General features: G+C 42.4%; 1 protein-coding gene and 1 long non-coding RNA gene across 7 annotated transcripts in view; one reads left to right on the top strand and one right to left on the bottom strand.

The window, feature by feature from the left end:
* Window positions 1-21,591, bottom strand: part of LOC119489668 — a 125,289-nt gene that overhangs the window by 3,527 nt on the left and 100,171 nt on the right. The window lies entirely within an intron of this gene.
* The window catches only part of LOC119489643 (plexin-A2-like), a 98,014-nt gene that overhangs the window by 19,112 nt on the left and 57,311 nt on the right, over window positions 1-21,591 (top strand). For all 4 annotated transcript variants that reach the window (XR_005207225.1, XR_005207226.1, XM_037772371.1 and 1 more), the window contains 2 exons: window positions 1,192-1,374; window positions 18,613-18,747. Coding sequence is in view for 2 of the 4 variants with exons in the window: in XM_037772371.1 (XP_037628299.1) it covers window positions 1,192-1,374; window positions 18,613-18,747 (318 nt within the window). In the remaining 2 variants the exon portion in view is untranslated. The remainder of the gene's footprint in view (window positions 1-1,191; window positions 1,375-18,612; window positions 18,748-21,591) is intronic.

Here is a 21,591-nt window from a genome sequence, read left to right as displayed (position 1 = left end):
TTAATGAAACTACGTGGAGGCTCCATAGTCCGAACCAAGACAGCAACCTTTAATACTCCTTTCAACCTTGGCAAAGGCAGCGCAGACCAGATCTACTCCTTTCGTTCTTACCTGTCACAATAAAAGCCCTAGACATATAATATTCGCTGGCAAGTATGTCATTTATTCGTCAAGCCCCTGGTGTGTAACGGCCTTTAGTTAGTAGAATTTCTGATGATCCTTTCCAAGTAGTTATAAAAGGTGTGATGTTAAAAAATCAGCTGCAGAATTTCAGACTGGCAATTTGCAAGCAGTAAATAGTAACAAATGCAACTGTTAAAACAAATATTGTCAAATATTCACATATGCGTACAATACTTAGTTTAAAAAAAAAGAAAATGGCTTATTTGGGTTGAGTTATGAAGTTTGTTTACGCCGAGTTCACTTCACTGATCACATTCAGTAAAACTGAGGCACATTGCTTGATGAAAGAAAAACAACAGTGAGGACTAATATGCATAAGAAGTCGAGGATGTGAAATGAGAAATTAGCTGCCCTAAAAAGATAGATTTACACACTGAGTGGCAGGCAATTAGCAAAGGTTTGAGGTGCATGTTAGTAGATGTAACAGGACGGCAGAGCATGCAGCTCTCTTTGATGCTTAATCAAAATCTGACATCTCTTGTGCCGTGTCTTTGTGTGATGTCAGATCAAGTGATCTAAAAATCACAGAAACCGGCGCAAAATACGCCGCTTTTCTCGTGTTTGCCATCAGCAATTAGTCTACTCCGCAAATTCGCCCGCTCCGAGGCGTGTTGATATACGCCGCAGCCAGAGCCCTTTTGAAGTAACCATTTTAAACCCTGAAAATTGTGCACTTAATGCATGTTAGGCTTGCCACAGGTCAGTTTGAGTTCTTCTCTTGCATTCACATGTGTCTACAGTGATCTCAGTCATTTTTCTGGATCCCACTTATGCTCTTCCCTCTCTCTCGTTACCTCAACCTCCCCTCCTTCCATCTGTCATCCTCACTCCTCCTTCCACTCACTCTCTTCCCTTTTCTATCCCTCCCTCCTTTCACCACTTCTCCTGTTTTCTTCCCCACACCTTCTGAAAAAAAACAAAAAAACACCTCTCTGTCTTTGTACTCTTAATGCCTTCTTCATCTTCACCCCAACACCTATCTCTCCATCCCTCCCTCTCTCCATGCAGCCTGTTCCCATCGATGATCACTTCTGTGGCCTGGATATAAACCAGCCCCTGGGGGGTTCCCAGCTGGTGTCGGGTCGGACGTTGTACACAGAGAGCAGGGATAGGCTGACCTCTGTCACCTCCTACATCTACAACGGACACAGTGTGATCTTCCTGGGGACCAGGAGTGGACGGCTGAAGAAGGTGAGAGAAGCAATGCAGACACTGTCGAGCCAGACAGGCTTAAACTGCCAAATTTACACACTGATACTCAGGATTGTCTGGTTGTTTACAGCAAAATTGTTGATTCTCAAGAGATGCAACCAAACCCTCTTGATGACAAGTAACATCACTTATCTACTCAAAACACAATACTGATTTCTTGAGGCTGCTATTGATGACCCACTGGCATCTCTGTCTCTTCTGAGAGTTATCTTCGTGTTTCAGTTTTTGAATTCCAATGCAAAATGTAGCCTGGTGATTTAACATGCTTGTACACATCTTTTAAAGTGTCCTTCGTATCTTGTATGAAGATTCAAGTCACTCCATTAAATCCTCGACCTGATGAGACCTGATAAATTAAAGTTACACTCCCGCGATTTAATATTGCATTCCCTGAAAGTTTGGGGACTTGCGAGAGACAGACTACAAAAAGAATAGTCAAAATCGATCTGCAGAGGCAGAGATATCCTGACTTTTAGTTCCTAGTTTGCGGAGTCAAACTCCAAACACACTGCAACCTACATTTGCAATGTAGAGCATCTTTTTGTTAGACCTTTGTCTCATAAATACCCCATGTTGATCAAATTCTAAACCCACAGTTTGTAATGCAGCCTTTCCAAAGTCAAGATAACCCTGATGACATCACTGAGACATCATCACTTTCTCAGACTTAAAGGTCGACTCCATCTGCGTTCTTTTCCAGAGTTTACAAATGGAAATGGCCACAAGACCAAGCTAATTAATAAGGTTATGAATAATGTGAACGCTACCACTAGCTGAGTCAATGTTAGCTGTGCTAAGTTTGGAAATAACTGAAAGGGTTAGTTTGGATTTTTTGAAGTGGGGTTGCATGTATACTCCCGTGTTGTGTGAGGTAAAATTGCAGTTTTTGTTAATGGAGTCTGGTGGCTTTGAAGAGAGCGATATAATGGCATCAGTTCCCCGGCAGAAAGGGCTGTCTGACGGCGAGGTAAAGCAGCTGTGGACGGGAGCAGCAGAAAAACAAAAAAAGGCCCACCTAAATAAAAAAAAATATATATCAATTGAAGTGTACACTATATTTAGAATATATTCACCACTTTACCTCGCCATCAGACAGCCCTTTCCGACGGGAAACTGAACTCTCTTCAAAGCCACCAGACTCCATTCACAAAAACAGTCATTTTATCCTACAAACACGGGAGATGCTGGTCTACCTGTTTCTAGTTTGTTTGTTTGTGTTATTGTGTGACTTTCAATTCCGAACTAATGTAGCGTCCACAGCAGTACATTGCTTAGCTTCTGTGCCGGTACTTCTGTCTGCTTCTCCAAACTGGGAGCGTGCCGACCGCCATCTAAGTTACTGTATGTAACGTTAATACACGTACTATAAGGATGTATATATACTGTCTATGTAGCAGCGTCATGCAGAAACCTATATCAGGTCACGTGGGATAAAGTTCTTAGTAGGGCTTGGGAAATTAGTATTTTAATGCTAAAACATACATACTTTGACCAACATGTGAATGTTCGGATTTGAATACACTAGGAACACCAATGGGAAGCTACAGAATGATATAAAAACCTAAAACAAAATAATAATAATTGACCCGCCCTTTACAAAGTTCCTCAAGAGCCACTGTGTCTCTTGACAACAGGCTGTGTTGCGCTCACCAGGACTAATTAACTGATTAACGGTAAAATTGGTGGAATGGCCCTTTAATGTCTTACATCACTCTAAAGGTTTCTGCCTCCAAACTCCATATTACATCATTTATCAGTCGTCCATGAGAAATACACCACCGGGATTCATCACCCACAGCTGTTTTTTTGCGTCTCACCGCCGTGGCACATTTATGTAATAATGATCTTTAATCCATTAACACTAATTAATGCAATAATATGATCAATTAATGGCCCAATTAGCATAACGGGTTATGTTTAATATATCATGGTGATTATGTGGGACATTAGGCAGCTGAACAAAGGTGCAGTATTCATGCAGCACTACGTCTTCAGCCTTTGGACGAAGGACAGATTCATGTAAATTTTTCATCCATGACAACTTGGGCCACAACTGAAGCACACGTCTGTTCCTTCAGGTCCTTTGCTAGTTGTATTAATAACAGGAAATTATGCAGCTCTAGTGCCTCTTGTTTAACACTGTCCTGGTGGATTTTGGTTTGAATAGCGTTTAGCATTACAAAGTACTTACAGGACCACTTCACTCATTTTGAATATTATCTCTGTGTACTTGAAATGAATGTTTACATGTTTATTAACACGGTTAGATTTGTAAGTGTTCTCGGCATCTTGTAGGCAGGCTCGAATCACTCCCCTGAATCCTTCACCTGATGAGGCAGGAGAAAATAACAAGTCTAATCTGTGTTTTCCTTGTTTCAAAGCCTAACAGCAGTTTCCCTTTTCTTTTAAAGTCTCGTTAATTTCAGAATCTATCTTATGATTTGTGAGTTTTTTTTTTCCGGTTTTCAATGTTTAATTTTTTTTATAGTCAACAAATCCAATAAAAAGACGAAAAACAACAATTCATTTATACTATTAATCCTGTGTGTGTAGCCTTAACCCTGATATATCCTATTCCTCTGTGCCACAGACCTCCATTGTTGTCTAAAGACTATTAATAAAAACACACCAGTGAGCCAAATTGTGGCACTGTTATGAATATTGGCAGTGTAGTTATTTTGAGTCACCCCACATGCACTGTTCTGCTGCCGTAAAACTCACTAACTCACCAAATCTGCAGCTGAAAATAGACCGCAACAAATGCACCCTTTGATTCCGTTTGAGTAGCATTTACTAAAAACCAACCAGTTGCTCAGCTGTTTTAGCTTTACCCTTTAAAGAAAAAATAAAATATATACAGTACTCGTGACCTAATTTTAAAGTCAACAGGAACAAAGCGAGCTGATTGCCAAAGACAGGCTGGTAATTCTGAAAGCATTAAGAGGTTGACTCAAGCATTGTTGGTTTTGGTCTTTTCATTGGATTTGTTAACAATAAGACACACATAGAATATCGCCAGCCTTTAAAGTCTAACTTCAGTATTCCTTTAGTATCAGGTTTCTGCTGCTCTGCCGTGCTTGCATCATGAGGTGTAGGGATTGAGTATTAATACAGAGTACTGCTGACAAGTGTATGATTGACAGGAACTAGTTCAAACGTGTCATCTGACCACGTCTGAAGGCAAAAGTGTTTATAGCTGTTTTGACCGACCAGAGCTGTCATAGAGAGTAGGGTGAGCAATGATACAATGGGGATAATGGTACACTCTTTCAGACTCAGTCTCAGCTTAAAGGTGTTCATAGTGTTGAACGAAGTAGTTGAGTGAAGAATGAAAAAAAAGAGCTTGAGAGAAGCTACCAATCCCGACCATTTTTGGGCTGAGCCTAAAGATTATTTTCATTACTGATTAATCTGCCAATTATATTATCATTGTGGCTATAAAATGACGATGAAAGAAGTCACCCAAAATGTTTTTTTTCTAAATCTTTATCAACTATCCAAAACCCGAAGATAAACAAATGCCTCAAATCCTCATATCTGAGATGGTTGCTTGGAAAAATGACTGAGACAATTAAGGTATTAAGATGCTATTAGCACCCAGGTGTCAGTAGCTAACAATACTATTTGCACTTGGGGCAGAATTGCCAATGTTTCCATTTACATTTGGATGTATATAGCATGGCAAGCACAAGCACACATTGAATACTGTATGCGTATACTGTATGTATATTTTTCCTAAACCTAACCATGTAGTTTCGGTGCCTAAACCTAACCAAATTGAAAACTGAAAACTGAAAATAATAAGTCCACTAAGTGAAAAATAGGCTTCTCCCAGGACTCAAACTCGAGTCTCCGGGGTGAAAGTCCTGAGTTTGACCAATTCATCCACCACAACCTACTCCTTGCATGTACTTTGTCACTCTTTATATTACTATTACCTACATTTTCTTGCATTCTCCTATGAATGTCCAGCAACATGTTTCAATTTCTTCTTGTTATATACATACGGTCTTTTCAAAATAAACTTTTGTGTTCACAGGAAACATCTTGGTTAGGTTTAGGAAATGATCGTGGTTTGGTTTAAAATAACTACAGAAGTGGCGTTACTTTTTTGGACCCACCCATCGATCCCGACCTCCTAACTACGCAAGCTTTGTCGCTCTTTATACTTTCTGGTTCACGATTATGTGGATTACATACAAATTGATTTTGTGAGATATATATGAATTACAGTGCATTACTTTTCGTAGGTACTGTACAGCTATGAACGGTGTATGAGAACAGCCTGGAGGGGGTCTCAGACGCTGTTTGACAATCTGACAAGCACTTTTCTTAAAGCATACTGACCCTTTAATGGTCCACGGCATGCCTAGCTTTGACATATCGAGGTAGGTTTGAAACTCACAGCTTTGACAAGCAAGGTAGGCAAGCCAACACAAACACGCTATAGAAGTACAGACAACAGGCATCTATAGGAATCTATCATCCACCATAGTGATTCTCTTCATCGCTGTGGGATCCCTTTACACCAGGCCCACAGACATAAGATGACCTCTTTCTTAGAGGTTCATGAAGTTGATTTAGCTCATTGTCTATCACGTTTCATTCCGAATGCATACTGTAATGATATATTATAATCAAGTTCCTATAAGGCTCGTGCTCTGATCTAACTGGATTGACTTGGTAGCACCGCGGGCTCTGCTTACTGCATAGTCGCACAGGCATGCAGCTGACTGAGGAAATGTGTGAGAGGACTGTTGTGACATTAGCCTGGAGGCCTCAGTCTTATGAGGAGCAATCTGTCTGACACACACAACACACACACACACACACACACACACACACACACACACGGGTCCAGACTGGGAGCGCAGATAGCATCACTGCAGCTCTTTCATTGGATGAGCCATCGGGGGAAAAAACAAGATAGCCTGACAGAAAGAGAGAGAGGAAAAGAGAAACTGAGACAGACAGTGCGAGGCAAAGACTGGCAAAGAGAAGAAAGAGAGAAACAACAGAGACAGACGTAAAAAAGACTGACATACTCGGTGAAAAAAAGAAAGAGGGACAGATTTATTAAGAAAGAGAAGGTAGACCAAGAAAAACACAGAGCAGAAAGTATGTTTTTGATGTGTTCAGGAAGTGAGCAGTAAGTTTGGGTTACGAGTGTGAGGAATCCATCATTACTCCTTTAAGTGCAGAGCGTCTAAAGGCCAGAGTTTGTCATTACACTGACAGAATGAGCAGCCGTGATTCAGACTCCCAGGAGCCTCCGAGGAGCACGGGGTCACCTCTCGGATCCTATTCCATCACCCCTAAATGGACAGGCTGAGTGGAAATGGGGCATGACAATAAATGCCATCAGTGGATCACTCCGGCAGCGGGGCCACCGCAAAGGTCAAGCCTGCCACAGGAAGGGTGTATCCGGGGTGAAAGGTCACAGGGATAGCCGACAGTCTAACCATCCAGGCACCATGCAGCATATGGATGAATCCATCAACGTCCCTCGATTAGGCTACTCCTAGTCCAGATATATAACAGGATATTTCTGTCATCACCTGCCACAGTTGTGTTACATTAGGTGGTTGATTTAAGCTGAGTAATATGACCCTGTGGGTAACTACAAAAGGGGCTTTTATGCTTTGCATGACGTACGCTAATGAGGTGAATCGAGGTAAAAGCCATTATCTCTCACTGATCCTTATTTAAATCTGTTCCAGTTTCAGGGCAGGAGGCTTTGATATACAGTAGGCAACTTTCAGTGGCACTAATGGCACAGTTTCCACTTGTGGGACCCAGTGAGCGCATGATCAGCATTTCCGTCAGTAAAGTCACATCAAGGTTTTCACTATTTATTGCAACAATGAGTTTGATGGTGTGGCTCTCGGTGATGATCCGAAACAAATCTGAGCAAGCTCGACAAAGATTTAGCCAGAACTCACAGATATACACAACATTTAAATCAACACTAGTGAAGTGCCTGTTCGTGACGTGTCCGTTCGGAACGGGCCGATTACTTGGCCCCAAGGAAGTGCTCCAGGGAAGTGAAGAAGAGTTCGGTTGTAACGTTATCCAGCATTCATGTAGTGTTAGCAGGATATATCCAGTATCCAGCAGCAGAAGTGAAATGCAGTCAATGAGCTGTTGTCTACCCGCAGAGCTCTGAATCTCCGCCCCCACTGCTGAACAGAGTGACGTTCGCTTGCTTATTCAAAGTTTATTAATATTGAATGTGCCGAATGTCCAAAATGCACAAAATTCAAAAAAGCACTCCCTTGGGCCCCCAGCAATACACCCACCAAGCGTGAAGTAGATTGTATGGTTCACGAGATATGCAAATAACACGCAGACAGACAGAATTTCCTCATTTCAACATTAAAAATTCTCATAGATGTAAATGCTCATATGTTAGTTGGACAGAGTAGATGTGAATTTGGTACATGTATGAACAAATCTTTAATGCCAAATCCACCAGATGAACCAGTGACTGCCATTGTGAGCTTAGCTGCTATAGCACATCTACGTAACAGCTCAGCTAATGTATGTTACCTTCTGGTTCACTAAAAGACTGCAAAATCAATAGAAACAATCATGATGCAATAACTCTGTAGCAGACAGCGTTATGTACTGTATGTATGGGCCTAGTTTTGTACTGAACTAAAAGAAAAATTGAACCAGAAAGAGACTGACGTTTCTACTGAGCTGCAGGCAGTCAAACGCAGCGCCTTGAGGTTGTAGCATTATGAACAGTGACATGATCGCTTACTGATGTGTGTACTGATGCAAGTTTGAATGATGAAATGATCACTTATCTCAGGAAAAAAAAAACTGTGACTCACAGTCAGTGACTGCTGCCTGAACTGAACTAAAACAATTCAAATCAGATTCATAATGTTGTTTGAGTATCAGTGCTTAGTGTTGCGCTGGAAACTCAAAGATAAGGTACAAGGACTCAGCTACAGGCCTGCTGTAGATACCTATAGGTTTTCATGTACCATGCTTTAATTATATTCCCAGAAGTAAATGTGTTTACTGCCTTTCATCGACTTTGTGCATTAGATTAACCATGGGAAGTTTCACCTTGTTTACTTACTGAATGGGAGACTACTGCCGTGCAATCAGCGTGTTTAAATGATTTAATTCACTGTGACGGAGAGCGACCATCACAGTAAGCAGAGGTTTGCAGTGGGAAAGGTTTTGCTAGATGTGGTTGAGTCTTTTCTTCAACTTGCTTCATTTTGTCTTCACTGTCAACGATCTGTCAACAGCAGTCCAAGCTGACATATTACAGTTATTCGAGTCCCCTCATGGTTTTTCCATAGCCAAGTAGCTCATACATGTATTTACATTTTTGAGGAGTTGTACATTAGCTGTGGTGGGTTATGTGTGCAGCTACACATAAATTCCCCCTTTTCTGTATGCAGATAAAATGAGTATGAGCATGTGACTACAAAATGATTTCCTTTCCTGGCTCAACTACTGTGAGGCTCTATAATGTAGTCCCAGAAAAACAGTATTGGTTTTATATATGGCTTTGATTTGTAAATCAATGAGTAGTATTATTCAGCTCCAAAAAAACTGCAACACCGCAAACACATTTCTTCAGGTTTTATACTCCATTCCACTTTTCTACTTGTAGGAAGTGCAGCAGATTTTTTATGCCATTGTATCCTAGCAAGTAAGTAAGCAGCAAACACACTGTCGAATGACATTATACTTGTGCTTACCCTGTGGCAGCCTCAAACACATAACAGGTGTTGAGTGGAATTGATTTTCTGAGGAAATGTTTCTGCACAGCGCAGTAATACTCCGAAGGACTACAATGGCATACAGAGTGCAACCGGATGCTTCCCTGACATAGTGAATGTATTAAGACGTGTGTATCCCATTTCAGAGGGAAATCAATGATGTCATACCTGCCACCTAGGAACTGCAGTAATATTTTAATATATGATTAAACCCTTTGAACTGTTTGTCGTATATGCTCAAGCTGTCATAATATCCTGACAGTAAATGAGACAGATTGTCTTTGAAAAAATCAGGTTCCTCTGATGAAGCCAATGCTGAAGTGCCTTAAACTTGCATTCTTTCTAATAGCCAGCAGGGGGCGACTCCTCTGGTTGCAAAAAGAAGTCTGATTGTATAGAAGTCAATGAGATAATGAGCCTACTTCTCACTTGATTTATTACCTCAGTAAACATTGTAAACATGAGTTTATGGTCTCAATCGCTTGTTTCAAGTCTTCTTCAATACAGCATGATGTTCATTTAGTCATTTATGGTCCCATTTAGAGTCAAATAGACAATAAAGCAGAGTATGCTTTAGGACGTGGCTACCTTGTGATTGACAGGTCGCTACCACGGCGTTGTCCGATCTGGGAGGTGTCTGTGTTTTCGTTTTAGAACTTTAACCCTTTCACAGTGTGTTTTCAGTTTATAAATGTTAATTGTAACATTTTGGTCGCCTAAAAATGTCTTATTCAGAGTTTGGTTGTACTTAGCTCCACCCTGTTGTGTCACTTCTGATTGCAAAAAAACAAGATGGTGACGGCCAAAATGCCGAACTCAAGGCTTCAAAACGGCAGTCCACAAACCAAAGGGCGATGTCACTGTGATTATACGTCCACTTCTTATATACAGTCTAGTTTGTGACCCGAATGTTAAAAACAGTCAAGCCAAAACAAAGCACCGCCCACCGGCCCGAGCAAACTTTCTCATTTTACAGATAAACAGTACACTTAAATATGTTTCTGAAAACATTTTACGCGAGAAAGGGGCGTTACAGTAACAGAATATTAATTAATATTTGACCAGCGCTGCCTAGTTTGACCATTTGATCGGAGTTCACAAGCTTAGCGAGCAGTGATTGACAGTAGATTTAATGTTGAAAGATTTAGACAACACTCTCCAGAGGCTGGGGAGGAAGGTCTAGTGGAGAAACTCTCCTTTAACTGAAGCATCACACATTTGATCCCTGCAGCTGCCTCAACACTGCTCTTGAGCGAGCCACTGACGTCTTCACTGGTCAATCCTTGTAAGAAAATTTGCTCAGTGCTGGTAAATATAATGTGAAGGATGCACAGGCTGTAATATGAAGGAGGTGCAGTGTTGAACGACCAGCACATTACCTCCGTGGTTCCAGCTACCCAGCAGCAGTATTTCTCTATATGGTTGGAAATGTTAAGCCTTAGTCAAATAAAGCCTTAGTGCAATACTCTGATGTACAAATAGTGGATTCATTATGGCTTATTGAGAGTTGACCGGTTGGGGAAATTCTCCAGCGTACGGCTAAATGACTTGGACTTTCCAAAGTCACGGTTTCTTAAGGAGGGCCAGGAAGTGGAGATTTGATTGAAATCATTAGAAAGGAGTTTCAGAGGAGGGGAGGGGCGCCGGCTGAATAGGTGTGTTTGACGCTAAATTGAAAAGATTTTCATAACTGCATGAAGGGAGCTGGACCTGAGGGTGAAAGTCTTCAGAGCGTATCGCCATTAGATGTCTCAGTGCAGCTGAAACAGTAAATGGCATTAAGACAGGCAATTTTGTGATAACACAGAAAGGTATCCATCTGTCTGCTATTTCCTGACTGCAGTTTTATTTAGCAGCTCCATCTCTCTTTGTCTTCTCTTTCTTTTCGTTCTCCTGCTCAGTCACACAAATGGAAACACATACAGTAAGAAGACTTTGACTGCATTGCGGTCAGCGAAATGAAGACCATACGGGTGCCATGAATTGTTCCACTGTCCCCCTCCCACTGCTTTTGTTGGTAGGCCATGGGAACCCCGGCAAACAATGGGAATGATTGGAGGGACTGGGGGCGTACGGAGGAGGACAGGAAGCGGAGAACAGGAAACTATGTCCTCAAGGAGAGAGAAAAGAAGTGAACATGCAGAGACTGAGAGGAGACTGTGGTTAAGTTGTAGAAATTGTGGTGTGAAGACTTGGAAGCGCGCCATGCAGCTGAAGGTTAGGGCGAACTGAAAATGTTTAGAGGCTGAAACTGGAAGGCTTTTCACAATAACGCTCAAAACACACATGCATGAACAGACACATCATGACCTCTCTTCCAGTCCAGTTGGTAATCGCGTTTAGGCATGGGCACTTGCCAACATACAGCGTATCTAGTGGATGCGATCAATACGCCTCTCTTTGTGGCTGTAGTTAATGTGATGGCTGAATGATTAGTCCCATCCTGTAATACGCATCTCCACCTCGGTGACCCACTCCTCCCTTCCGAACGCTCTTCGTTTTCATTAGCCGCCGCCGCCGCCGCCGCTGCAGCAGCTCGGCTCTAAACCGAGCTCCGTCTCATTAGCATTCACAGAGCCGTGATGGTTATATGGGCTAATCAATGCCCGTTCTCCTCGGTTGTCATCCTCGATCGGACCATATGCACAGCCACTCAACCTTAAAAGGTGGCCAGTTGTCTGGCCCTTATGTCGCTGCATGCCCTGTGTCACAATATAGAGTCGAGCCAGTGCCAAAATCTGTCTCTCTCACAGTCTGTGTGTACATCTACTTTAGATTTAGTCTTGCGTGTGATTTCATTCTGTGCCCTTTTTTTTACAATGTTAAGATTTGTGTGTGGTTTCCTGCCAAACTGACTCATTTACTTTTGGTTTTATATGAAAAACAATACTGTAAATCAGATGTTTGCATGTGGGATGAAACACTGATTTCCAGACAAATGTCATGTAAACACCGGGGAAGACAAGTTTGCTGTAGAATAAACGAAGCAACCTCTTTATGTTTGGTTCAACAGACCGGTGTTCAGGGACAGATGCAACCTCGTCAGAGTGGCAGATTGGGAATGATTAGTTTAACCGAGTGCTCTCTGCCTCCTGGGTCATCATCCATATGTTTAGGTTAGCTGGCTGAATGTGGAGGGCACAGACCGGCTGGCCACATATGGACACACTTTTTTTTTTTTTTCAGATTGGACAATCATTACCACATAAACATAGTAATCATCTGTTTTACATGGTTTCCCCATCTGCAGCGGAAAAGCAGGGGTTTCAATGACATTTACATGTATACTTCCTCTCAGCATGAATAAAATCATCGCCTGAAATGAATCTCAAAATCAACCCCATATGTAAATACTCACAGGAGAGACATTTCGGGTGAATGGATTGCTCCTGGCAGCTTTACAACCCGACTTAGGCCAAGTGACATCCAAGAAGTCTGGGTCTTTTTTTGTTTTCTTTGGCTCTCGCAGGATGAGAGTGCAGCCGAGCATTTAAGATGCAAACCCAGCACCAGAAAGGGAGGCTGTTTTCGTTGTAGAGCGCACAGGCTCAGGTTGCATATCTGTTTGTGGAATCCGTACTAAGCTGGGCTGTTTATATCCATCGCAGGTTCTGTGAGGGAATTTCAGCAGTAGGAAGGATATTGCCGTTATTGGCTTAAATATTATTCATGGGTTAAATATATATCCTCCTCAGCTGTGAGACGCTGGGAAGAGAGAATGAAATGAGCTCACTGAGGTCATGTGGACATGTGGTATTAATGGCAAATCAGTGCAGTTCTTCTGTTACATGACATGGACCACACAAGGGGAATCTGCTTGGATTTTGAAAGGAGGTTTACTGAGGTTTCGGGAAAATATGTAGTTGTTTGTATTGACCTTAAAGCAATGTCATAACTACTTTGATAAGACCTCATTTACACTTAAGTCACTTCATGCATCTCTGGCGGATCCAACACATTCTCACTCCCAGCTCGCCAATTACCGCTGATTGGTCAGTGCCCCTCGGCAACGGAGATCGATGGGGTACCCCTCTTGCGTAACTTTTGGACGGACTGGTGACGGCGTGTCAATATACACTCGTTACATGCATAGAGTCCTTTCAAAATAGACTGTTTTCACAGGAAGTTAGATTTAGGCAACATAACCACTTAGGTAGGGTTAAGAAACGGTCGTGGTTGATGTTAACTTCACTGACGTGCACCTCCCGCCAGCCCTTAGTGGACTCTCATGCTATTAATACTACATCAGTTGCTCCGGCTGTCGAATAAGGTCGCGGGTGGGTTTACATTAGAGTTAGTTGAAAGCCTGGTTCGTCACATACTATTGCTAAAGGGTGCCTCTATGCATCAGTTTCCGATGCTGTATTGGTGTATTGATGCTGTAAGCGGTATTTGAGTTGGGAGTGAGACGAGTTGGAGGATCAGACAGCTTTTTTGATATACAAAGTAAAAATGTAACCAAGAGGCATTTGAGGTGGATTGAAATCCAATTGCTGAATTCTAGCTAGATTCTGAAGGGTAACAATGTAAGTGCTCTGTGGAAACACCGACTCAGACGGTCAACCGCAGCTGATTGTAGCTTGTATCTGATCCCTGAATGATCAACCCAATATCACTCAAAAGCGTGTAATGTAATAGATCCGCCTGTCCACCAGAAGATAGCGTGTCAGTGTCACATTTTGCCTCGGTGAGGCATGAATATTACACACGTGTATGAAGGTGCAGTACCAGCAGGGGGGGGGCAAAAAAAAAACACTCACTTAGTTAGGTTTAAGAAAAACTCATGGTTGGCCTTAAAATAAGTAAACTAAGTACAATAAGTACGGAAAACACATCACTAACATAACTTACAAAACAAAACACAGGGCTCCTGGTTGAAAGTTCGGTGTTTGTTGAACCCATGCACCTCCCCTCCCGCCCACCATAAGCATGTTTTTTAGGCCTTTCACACGGTTTGCGCTGCGCTCGCCACTGGGTTCAGCGCACATCATTTGCTCGGTGCACCGAAAAGCAATTGTTGTGCCGCGCAAGCAATTGGAAATAATCGATTTAAGAGCGCAGTGGTGCCGTTGCCGCGTTCTGTGTGAAAGGCCCATTTCTCCCCTCTGATTCTACATCAGTACATTGCAGTCAGTACAGACTACATAGCGTGAAAATGACACTCCAAAAGCAAGAACGTCGTTCTTATTACACGCTTTTGCCTTGCGCATTGTCGTGTCATTCACACGCCTGGAATGATCTGTGGATGAGGGAGTGGCGTGAGTGACAAACTGTAAAGATGATGAAATTTTTGTCTCCCTGTGTTTCATAAATAGGATTCATCCATGGGTTTTTATTTATGCATACTTAAAATTACTAAATGAAAATGGGGTCTAATTCTGCACCACATGGATTGTTGCATGTTAAGTGTGTGTTCCTGATATGCAATAATCCATGAGATAGTTTATCTATCAAAAAGTGATCACGCACAGAATTTACAACTGCAAATCTAATGAGAACAACCAACAAACAGTGAGTGAGCAGCGTGTTTGTATGCGAGTGTATGTGCGTCTTTGTTTGCATGCCTGTGCGCATAGGTGAGCATGTGTGTGCGTTTGCAACTCTTGTGTGTCATTTCCTACAAGCAGGCTCATTATAAAACCAATTAAAGCCGCCTTACTCTCATTATAGAGCTGTGGAGCTTAAGGAGAGATTGAGGACCTGTTGTACTCCCAGAGGGCTTCCGTCTGGTCAGCCCTGTTTTAAATGATAAAAAAAAAATTAAATCCGCTGAAATCAAACACCACGGATCGGTCATGATGGGTCAAGTATTTGTCTGAGCTCATCCCTGCACCGCTGGCCCTCAGTCAACTCCATCATCCCCCGACTAAAAACTCACATGGCTCAGTATCTGTCCTTCTCTAGATGATTGTTTTTTTTTACATGGTTTCACCACAGAAATGCTTACATGCTCTGGTTTCCATCTATGCTATTTATGAAATGAAAAGTGTGGGAAACAATAATGTAAACTGGCTCCTTTACTGTGTGGGATAGTGGTACGGGAGAAGAGGAATAGGATAAGGATAAGGAGGAGGAAGCGGACAAGAGAAGACAGGGCAAGAGAAAGGAACAATGAGCAAGAGAGAAAGAAGCTTAGCTCAGCGATAAATCTGTCTATGAAATAACTGTTTAAAGGATGGGATTGTGCACAGAGTCGAGTTAATAACCGGAGAGACGCAGTGTCCTCTTATGATCTGGAATCAACAGACAATATCATGTCACTATTTGGTGTTTTTGTATGTGGAAGATGACGCCGCACCCTCTCTGTACCCCCCAGTATTTACTCTCCCACCCACATCAGCTAACACACAAACACAGACACACACGCACGCACGCACGCACGCACGCACGCACGCACGCACGCACGCACACACACACACACACACACACGTTTTGCACATATTCTCTCTCCCCCTCCTTTCTTCATTCTTGGCTGGCGGAGCTGACGGTTGGAGAGGCACAGCTGCCTGGGTAGGTGGAGGCGTGATTGATTGATGAAGTTTCGGTGCCCAGGGGATCCAATCATGTAATCAGTTCGTATTGATTGACTGTCCCCATTGAGAGACTGCTGAGGCTCTGCCACCATGTGTGTGCACGAGCTAGACCTGGCACGCATTCAAAATCTTCTGCAGTCAAATTTCATTTGGGTGGCGAGGTCGCTTAAGTCCACCATGCATCGGGAAGACTGGCATAATCGCACTGCAGACGTTTCGCACTGCTTCCACGATTCTCTGCTCCAATTCCTCATTATCTTGCATTTATTTCAATTATTATGATTGAGAAATTAATTCAGCTTTACTGTAATTGCATCACATGGCTAATGATCCAATCTCCCTGGAATTTAAATAGGGCTTCAACCTGGGTTTGCATAGCTAATGAGGATTTTTTTTCTCCCCCTAGCTATCCTGCTTTATTCAGACTTTTCTCTCACATTTCACATTTCTGAGTTATATTTCACGTGTCAAGTCATCATTACTCTATGATGCAATTCACATCATTCCTGCACCAATGGTGAAAGATGGGATTTATGAGTGCAAATTAATGTATTTTGGAGAAATAAAAAATGTAAGAAGTCTGTTTGTGGTGCAAAACACATTGGGAAATGGTTAGGCAAAATAAACTAGACAAATAAAGGAGGTTTGTCTTTGTAGTAAGCAGATGAAAAGTTTAAATACTTTCGGGGTAGTTTATACCAGCAATAATAAAGCCTTTTCCAGCTTAGTCACCACTTTACATCTTTACAAACAGTTTCAAACCCTCACGAGGATGCCTTTCGACGGCTCCAACATCTTTAAGCCACTTATTACAAAGACGGCCCTGCTTATTTGTTTGCTTCGCTGCAACAGCACGTCTTGTTTGTAGGCAAAGGTGGGAGAAGAGAAATCGAAACCCCTTCACCGGTGGGCATCTGTTCTCCATGCTTGCATTTAATAAGTCCCAAAAGATTGCTGCCTGAAAGTCACTCCAAAGTCAAATTAAGGCCGAGCTCGCTGAACACGTTTCCAAACTCTTAACTGCGTCATGGCAGTAACCCCGGGGGCGGTACTCGAGTTGCATCGGACAACTGAATGAGTAACAGCAGATGTTTTCTAAGTCTCGACTTTACAATGTACGTTCCTTTCCTAGGTGACATGAATGAATAATGAAGAGATTTCGCTTCTGCTCACTGAAGTTTTGCCTCCAGTAAGAATCTATTTGGATATTTTCAGTGATTTATTTCCGAGTAAATGAACAAGCTGTTTTGTGTGTCGTTTCACATTAGCTCATTAACAGAGAAGCTGCTTATGTTCTAATTGATTACTATACTGGAGGAGAGTTTATTTACAACTGATTAAGATACATCATATATATTATTTGATATTTGTCATCGTAGAACTAAATAAAAATGGCTTGTACAAGAGGACATTTGGTATGGTTGGTGACTCTGGAGAAATGGTTTGACTAATGGGAATAGGCATTTTTGATTCGCAATGTACTAAAATGAGCAAAAACGTTGGGCATTGCAACAATCATAGACTGTATATAAGAAGTGGACGTAGTCACCGTGACGTCACCCATTGGTTTGTGGACTGCCGTTTTGAACATTTTGGCCGTCGCCACCTTGTTTTTTTGCAACCAGAAGTGACACGAGAAGGTGGAGCTAAGTCCAACCGAATGTTGAATAAGAAATTTTTAGGCGAGCAAAATGTTATAATTATCTTCCATGAACTGAAAACTCACTGTGGAAAGGTTAAAGTTGTAACACAAAAACACAGACAACTCCCAGACTGGACAAGGCCGTGGTAGCGACCTGTCAACCACAATGTAGCCACGCCCTAAAGCATACCCTGCTTTATGGTCTATTTGACTCTAAATGGGACCATAATTTACTAAATGAACATCATGCTGTATTGAAGAAGACTTGGAACTAGCGATTGAGACCAAAAACTCATGTTTACAATGTTTACTGAGGTAATAAATCAAGTGAGAAGTAGGGTCATTTTCTCATAGACTTCTATACAATCAGACTTCTTTTTGCACCCAGAGGAGTCGCCCCCTGCTGGCTGTTAGAAAGAATGCAAGTTTAAGGCACATCTGCATTGGCTTCACCTGTCAGACCGCGGAGTTGCCCACTCGGTGTAGCCAGCAGATATCCAGGGCCAAGACTTCCTTTTCCGTGCGCTGCTCATTGTTAACAGTCCGATTAGCAACTTGAGACTCGAGACTGGAGTTTGAGTTGAGAGACGAGGTGTACGACTGGATTGTTTCAGAAGTAGCCAGTCTACAAGCTAATTTTAAACCAATTAAAAGTTAAACCATCGTCCGATGATAGCCGGTGGGTTCCGAGATTGCACTTTGGCCAATGCATTCTACCAATTTTGCTCTCCACATTGACTGTGAACCTGCATTCAACCAAAGCCTGCTTGAACATGATTGGACTATAATAATCGGACTACAAATGGAAACCAGAACGCTTCCAATACCAAAATCTTGTGCCGTTTCCTACAGATTCTTCATGTGAATGCAGAATCGGTTTATAGAGATTATACAGTTGGGGGGGAAATGGTTTGGAATAACGTGAATAGACGTTTTTGCTTTGCAATGTACTGAAATTACCAGAAATGTTAGGCATTGCAACAATCCTCCATAGTGGAGAAAGTCATGGTTCCTTGTACATTTTATAACCATTTGAAGCAAGAAAACGTACAAAACTCTGTAAGCTAAAAGTGAAATTGTGTGGTCATCAAACTGCAAACTTGCTGTTTACTGTATATCATTTCTTGTAAAACTGACATTTAAATAACATTTTCTCATAAAACCGGTGTCTTGGAGGGACAGTGGGAGCTCACATAGACAACAGATGTCACTCTACAAAAGTACAGTAACCATTCGGTCACTGTGTCCTACAGCTAGGCATTCACTGTCTCTGTATTTGTCCGTGTCTCTGCAGATCAGAGTGGACGGCCCTCTGGAGGGAGGCGTGCTGTACGAGACGGTGACCGTGATGAAGGATAGCAGCCCCATCCTCCGGGACATGGCCTTCTCCCTGGACAGGAACTCTCTCTATGTCATGTCTGACAATCAGGTGAGGAAACGCCCTCGTTTCGCTGCTGCTGTCAGGAGAGACGCTAAGCGGTGGGGTGATGTAGCGAGCATAGCGAGACCGTCCTTCAGCTGGAGGCCCGCGAGTTCATGCCCCTGTGACGGCGAGCATTTGCCATGCTGACACGTCCTTGAGCGAGAGACTGTATATGCAGCTTTAGTAGTTTTACTTGACATGGAAAAGGTACCGCATGGGAATATTTTTGCCAAAGGGTCAATGAATTATGTACAAACAAAACATAAAATATATTTGAATCTGCATTCTGGTACAAACTCACAAGTAATTCCTATTTTTTGAGGATTTCATTGCAGTTTATCTGGGTATTGCAAAAAGCAATGTTATTATTGTGTACAACTTGGGAATTAGCAGTAAAACAGTTTCAAATGAAAAACATGAATTTATGTTAAATGATAAATTAATGCTATTTATTTGGAATCCTACCAGATGATTATGACTTATTCCCTAAAATCCAATGTGGCAACTCCCAAACGCTCACAAGCTGCAGGGATTGTTAAATATGCAGACTGTGTCTGTGTGTAAGGGGATGGACCACTGTTCTAATTACTTATCCATGCGAATCGACTTACAGTGCATGCATCTTTTGTACATGACACACACACACACACATCCCATAGAAAACCATTAGCTGCTTTTTTTCCCCTTGTATCCCCCCGTTGTCTGCTCCTCACTTGGCCCGGCATCACAGAGGCGAGCAGTTGTTGTTGTTGTTGGACGATATTCTCTGCACTCATTGGAGATAAGAGTGAACAGTGGTAATCACTTTCAACTCCCATCAAGTGATTATTTTGGCGCAGCTGCATGGCACTGTGAAATGGGATTAGGTGTCAGTGCGGCCAACAAACAAAACAAAAAAAAAGAGCCCCTATCACTGCTCTCAGTTGTCGTCTGACTGCTGGAATGTATTGAGCCGGAGTCACAGGACAGACTGGCAAAGGGCATCGGGACAATTGTCAGTTTATTTTTCCGAGTGGCACCAAAACTCTTTTCTCGGAGCTTGAAAAACAGCACCAAAAAACCTATAAAAGCGTCAAGTTGAACAAAACAAGGGATGTCATGTGAGAGAGAATAGAGTATTGTACTGTCTTCTAAAACAAATCAAGGCAGCTCTTCCTTCTGTGTGATAGACTGGAAGAGACAGAGCATCACTTATTGATGAGCTCTGGTCTTTCAAGGAGAGACACATGCTTCCTTCAAGGAGATAGCCGGCTACTCTCTCCACTCCGCCTCCAGTGACTCATAATAACCGAGCGAAAAGCCAAACGCAGCTTTGGCCGGGCGTTTTCTCTCAATATTAGAACAGCTTTGGCTTTGTGTAGCCCTCAGGAGCTCGGAGCAGAGTAAAGCCTTTTCCTCTTTCTGTCTCCCTCTCCCATCTTTGCTCAGCTTTCCCTTCAGACTTTTCCCCGCAGCTCTCGGTAAGGAATCCCCCGGGGAGAGAGGGCTTCACTCGCAGATTTCCCACATTTCTGGTAGATCCCAGAGATGAGAGATTTTCGGATTCCTGGGAGCCAAACAATACAGGAATGATGTGGAATGAGGAGCGAGGCACAGACAGATTTGGCTGAGATCAGCCGACCCTCGTGGAATAACAATGAGCCTCTCTGTCTCCTGCCGAGTGAAACACGCAGGGTTAGCATGATGATGAAGAGTGAGGAGAGAAAAGAGGGAATCAGTGTGTCTGTGTGTGTGCTTGCGTCTGTGTCCGCACCAAAACATCATTTGGGAACCATTATTGATATGAAAAAATGAAATCTTCACAGCAGTTCATCTTTTTTTTTTCCTCACTGTGTGCCTTTAGTTTGATCATTTCTAAGAATAGAAATGCTGGGTATCCAAACACACAATAACCTCACTGAATGTCACTCGTCTGTCTGTGAAATGATGGCTGAGGCTTTAAACCTTAGAGAAGGAGGGGAACTGCTGCAGGGTTTTTCCAGGGCAATCTCCCAAAGTGCCACTCTGTAAAATGTTAAATTAATGCACCCATCCACTTCTTTGTTTCTCTTTACCGCTGTCTATCTGTCTGACTGTCTTTCTTCTCTCACCTGTGTGTGAGTGTACTGAACCAGCCCGGTCGCACGAAAAGGCGTGGGAATGACACAATAATGCGCAACGCAAAAGCGTGCAATAAGAACGCCATTTTTGTTATAGGTGTGTCATTTTCACGCCATGTAGTCTGTAGTTACTGCAATGTAAATGCATCCGTGTGAAAATGTCACACTCAGAGCTAGTGATATAGAATAAGAAGTGAGAAAGACTGCATATGGTGGGTGGGAGGGGAGGTGGATGGGTGCAACAAACGCAGGACTTTCAACCAGGAGACCATTGTTTTGTTTTGTTTGCGTTAGTGACGTTTGTGACGTGTTTTCCAAACTCATATTACGTTGGTTCCGTATGTATTTTAGTTTCCGTACTTATTTTAAACCCAATCATCACATTTTTCCTAAACCTAACTAAGTGGTTTTGTTGCGTGGCGTAAAAATGACATGTGAAAAGCCTAAAATGCGCCCTCATGACACACGCAACGTCCTTGTAATATTGTGTCAATTATACGCCTTCCTGTGAGATTGGGTTGGGCTGCCACACCAATACAATGGAATACTTTTGAATGATAATTGAAAAATCCACAGACCTCACTATGACCAGTTTTCTACTTTTAAAGAAATATTTTTTATGAAATCTGCAGTGAGTGGTTAGTTACAAAATTACATAGTTACGTTAGTGACGTTTGAGACAACAAACACAGGACTGTCAACCAGGAGACCGGTGTTCGAGACTGGTGTTTTGTTTTGTAAGTTACGTTAA

This window comes from Sebastes umbrosus, chromosome 1 (genome assembly GCF_015220745.1).
Source record: "Sebastes umbrosus isolate fSebUmb1 chromosome 1, fSebUmb1.pri, whole genome shotgun sequence".
Classification (NCBI taxonomy): Eukaryota; Metazoa; Chordata; class Actinopteri; order Perciformes; family Sebastidae; genus Sebastes; species Sebastes umbrosus.
The sequence above is the reverse complement of the archived record's forward strand: the minus strand, read 5'-3'. Positions and strand labels throughout refer to the sequence as shown.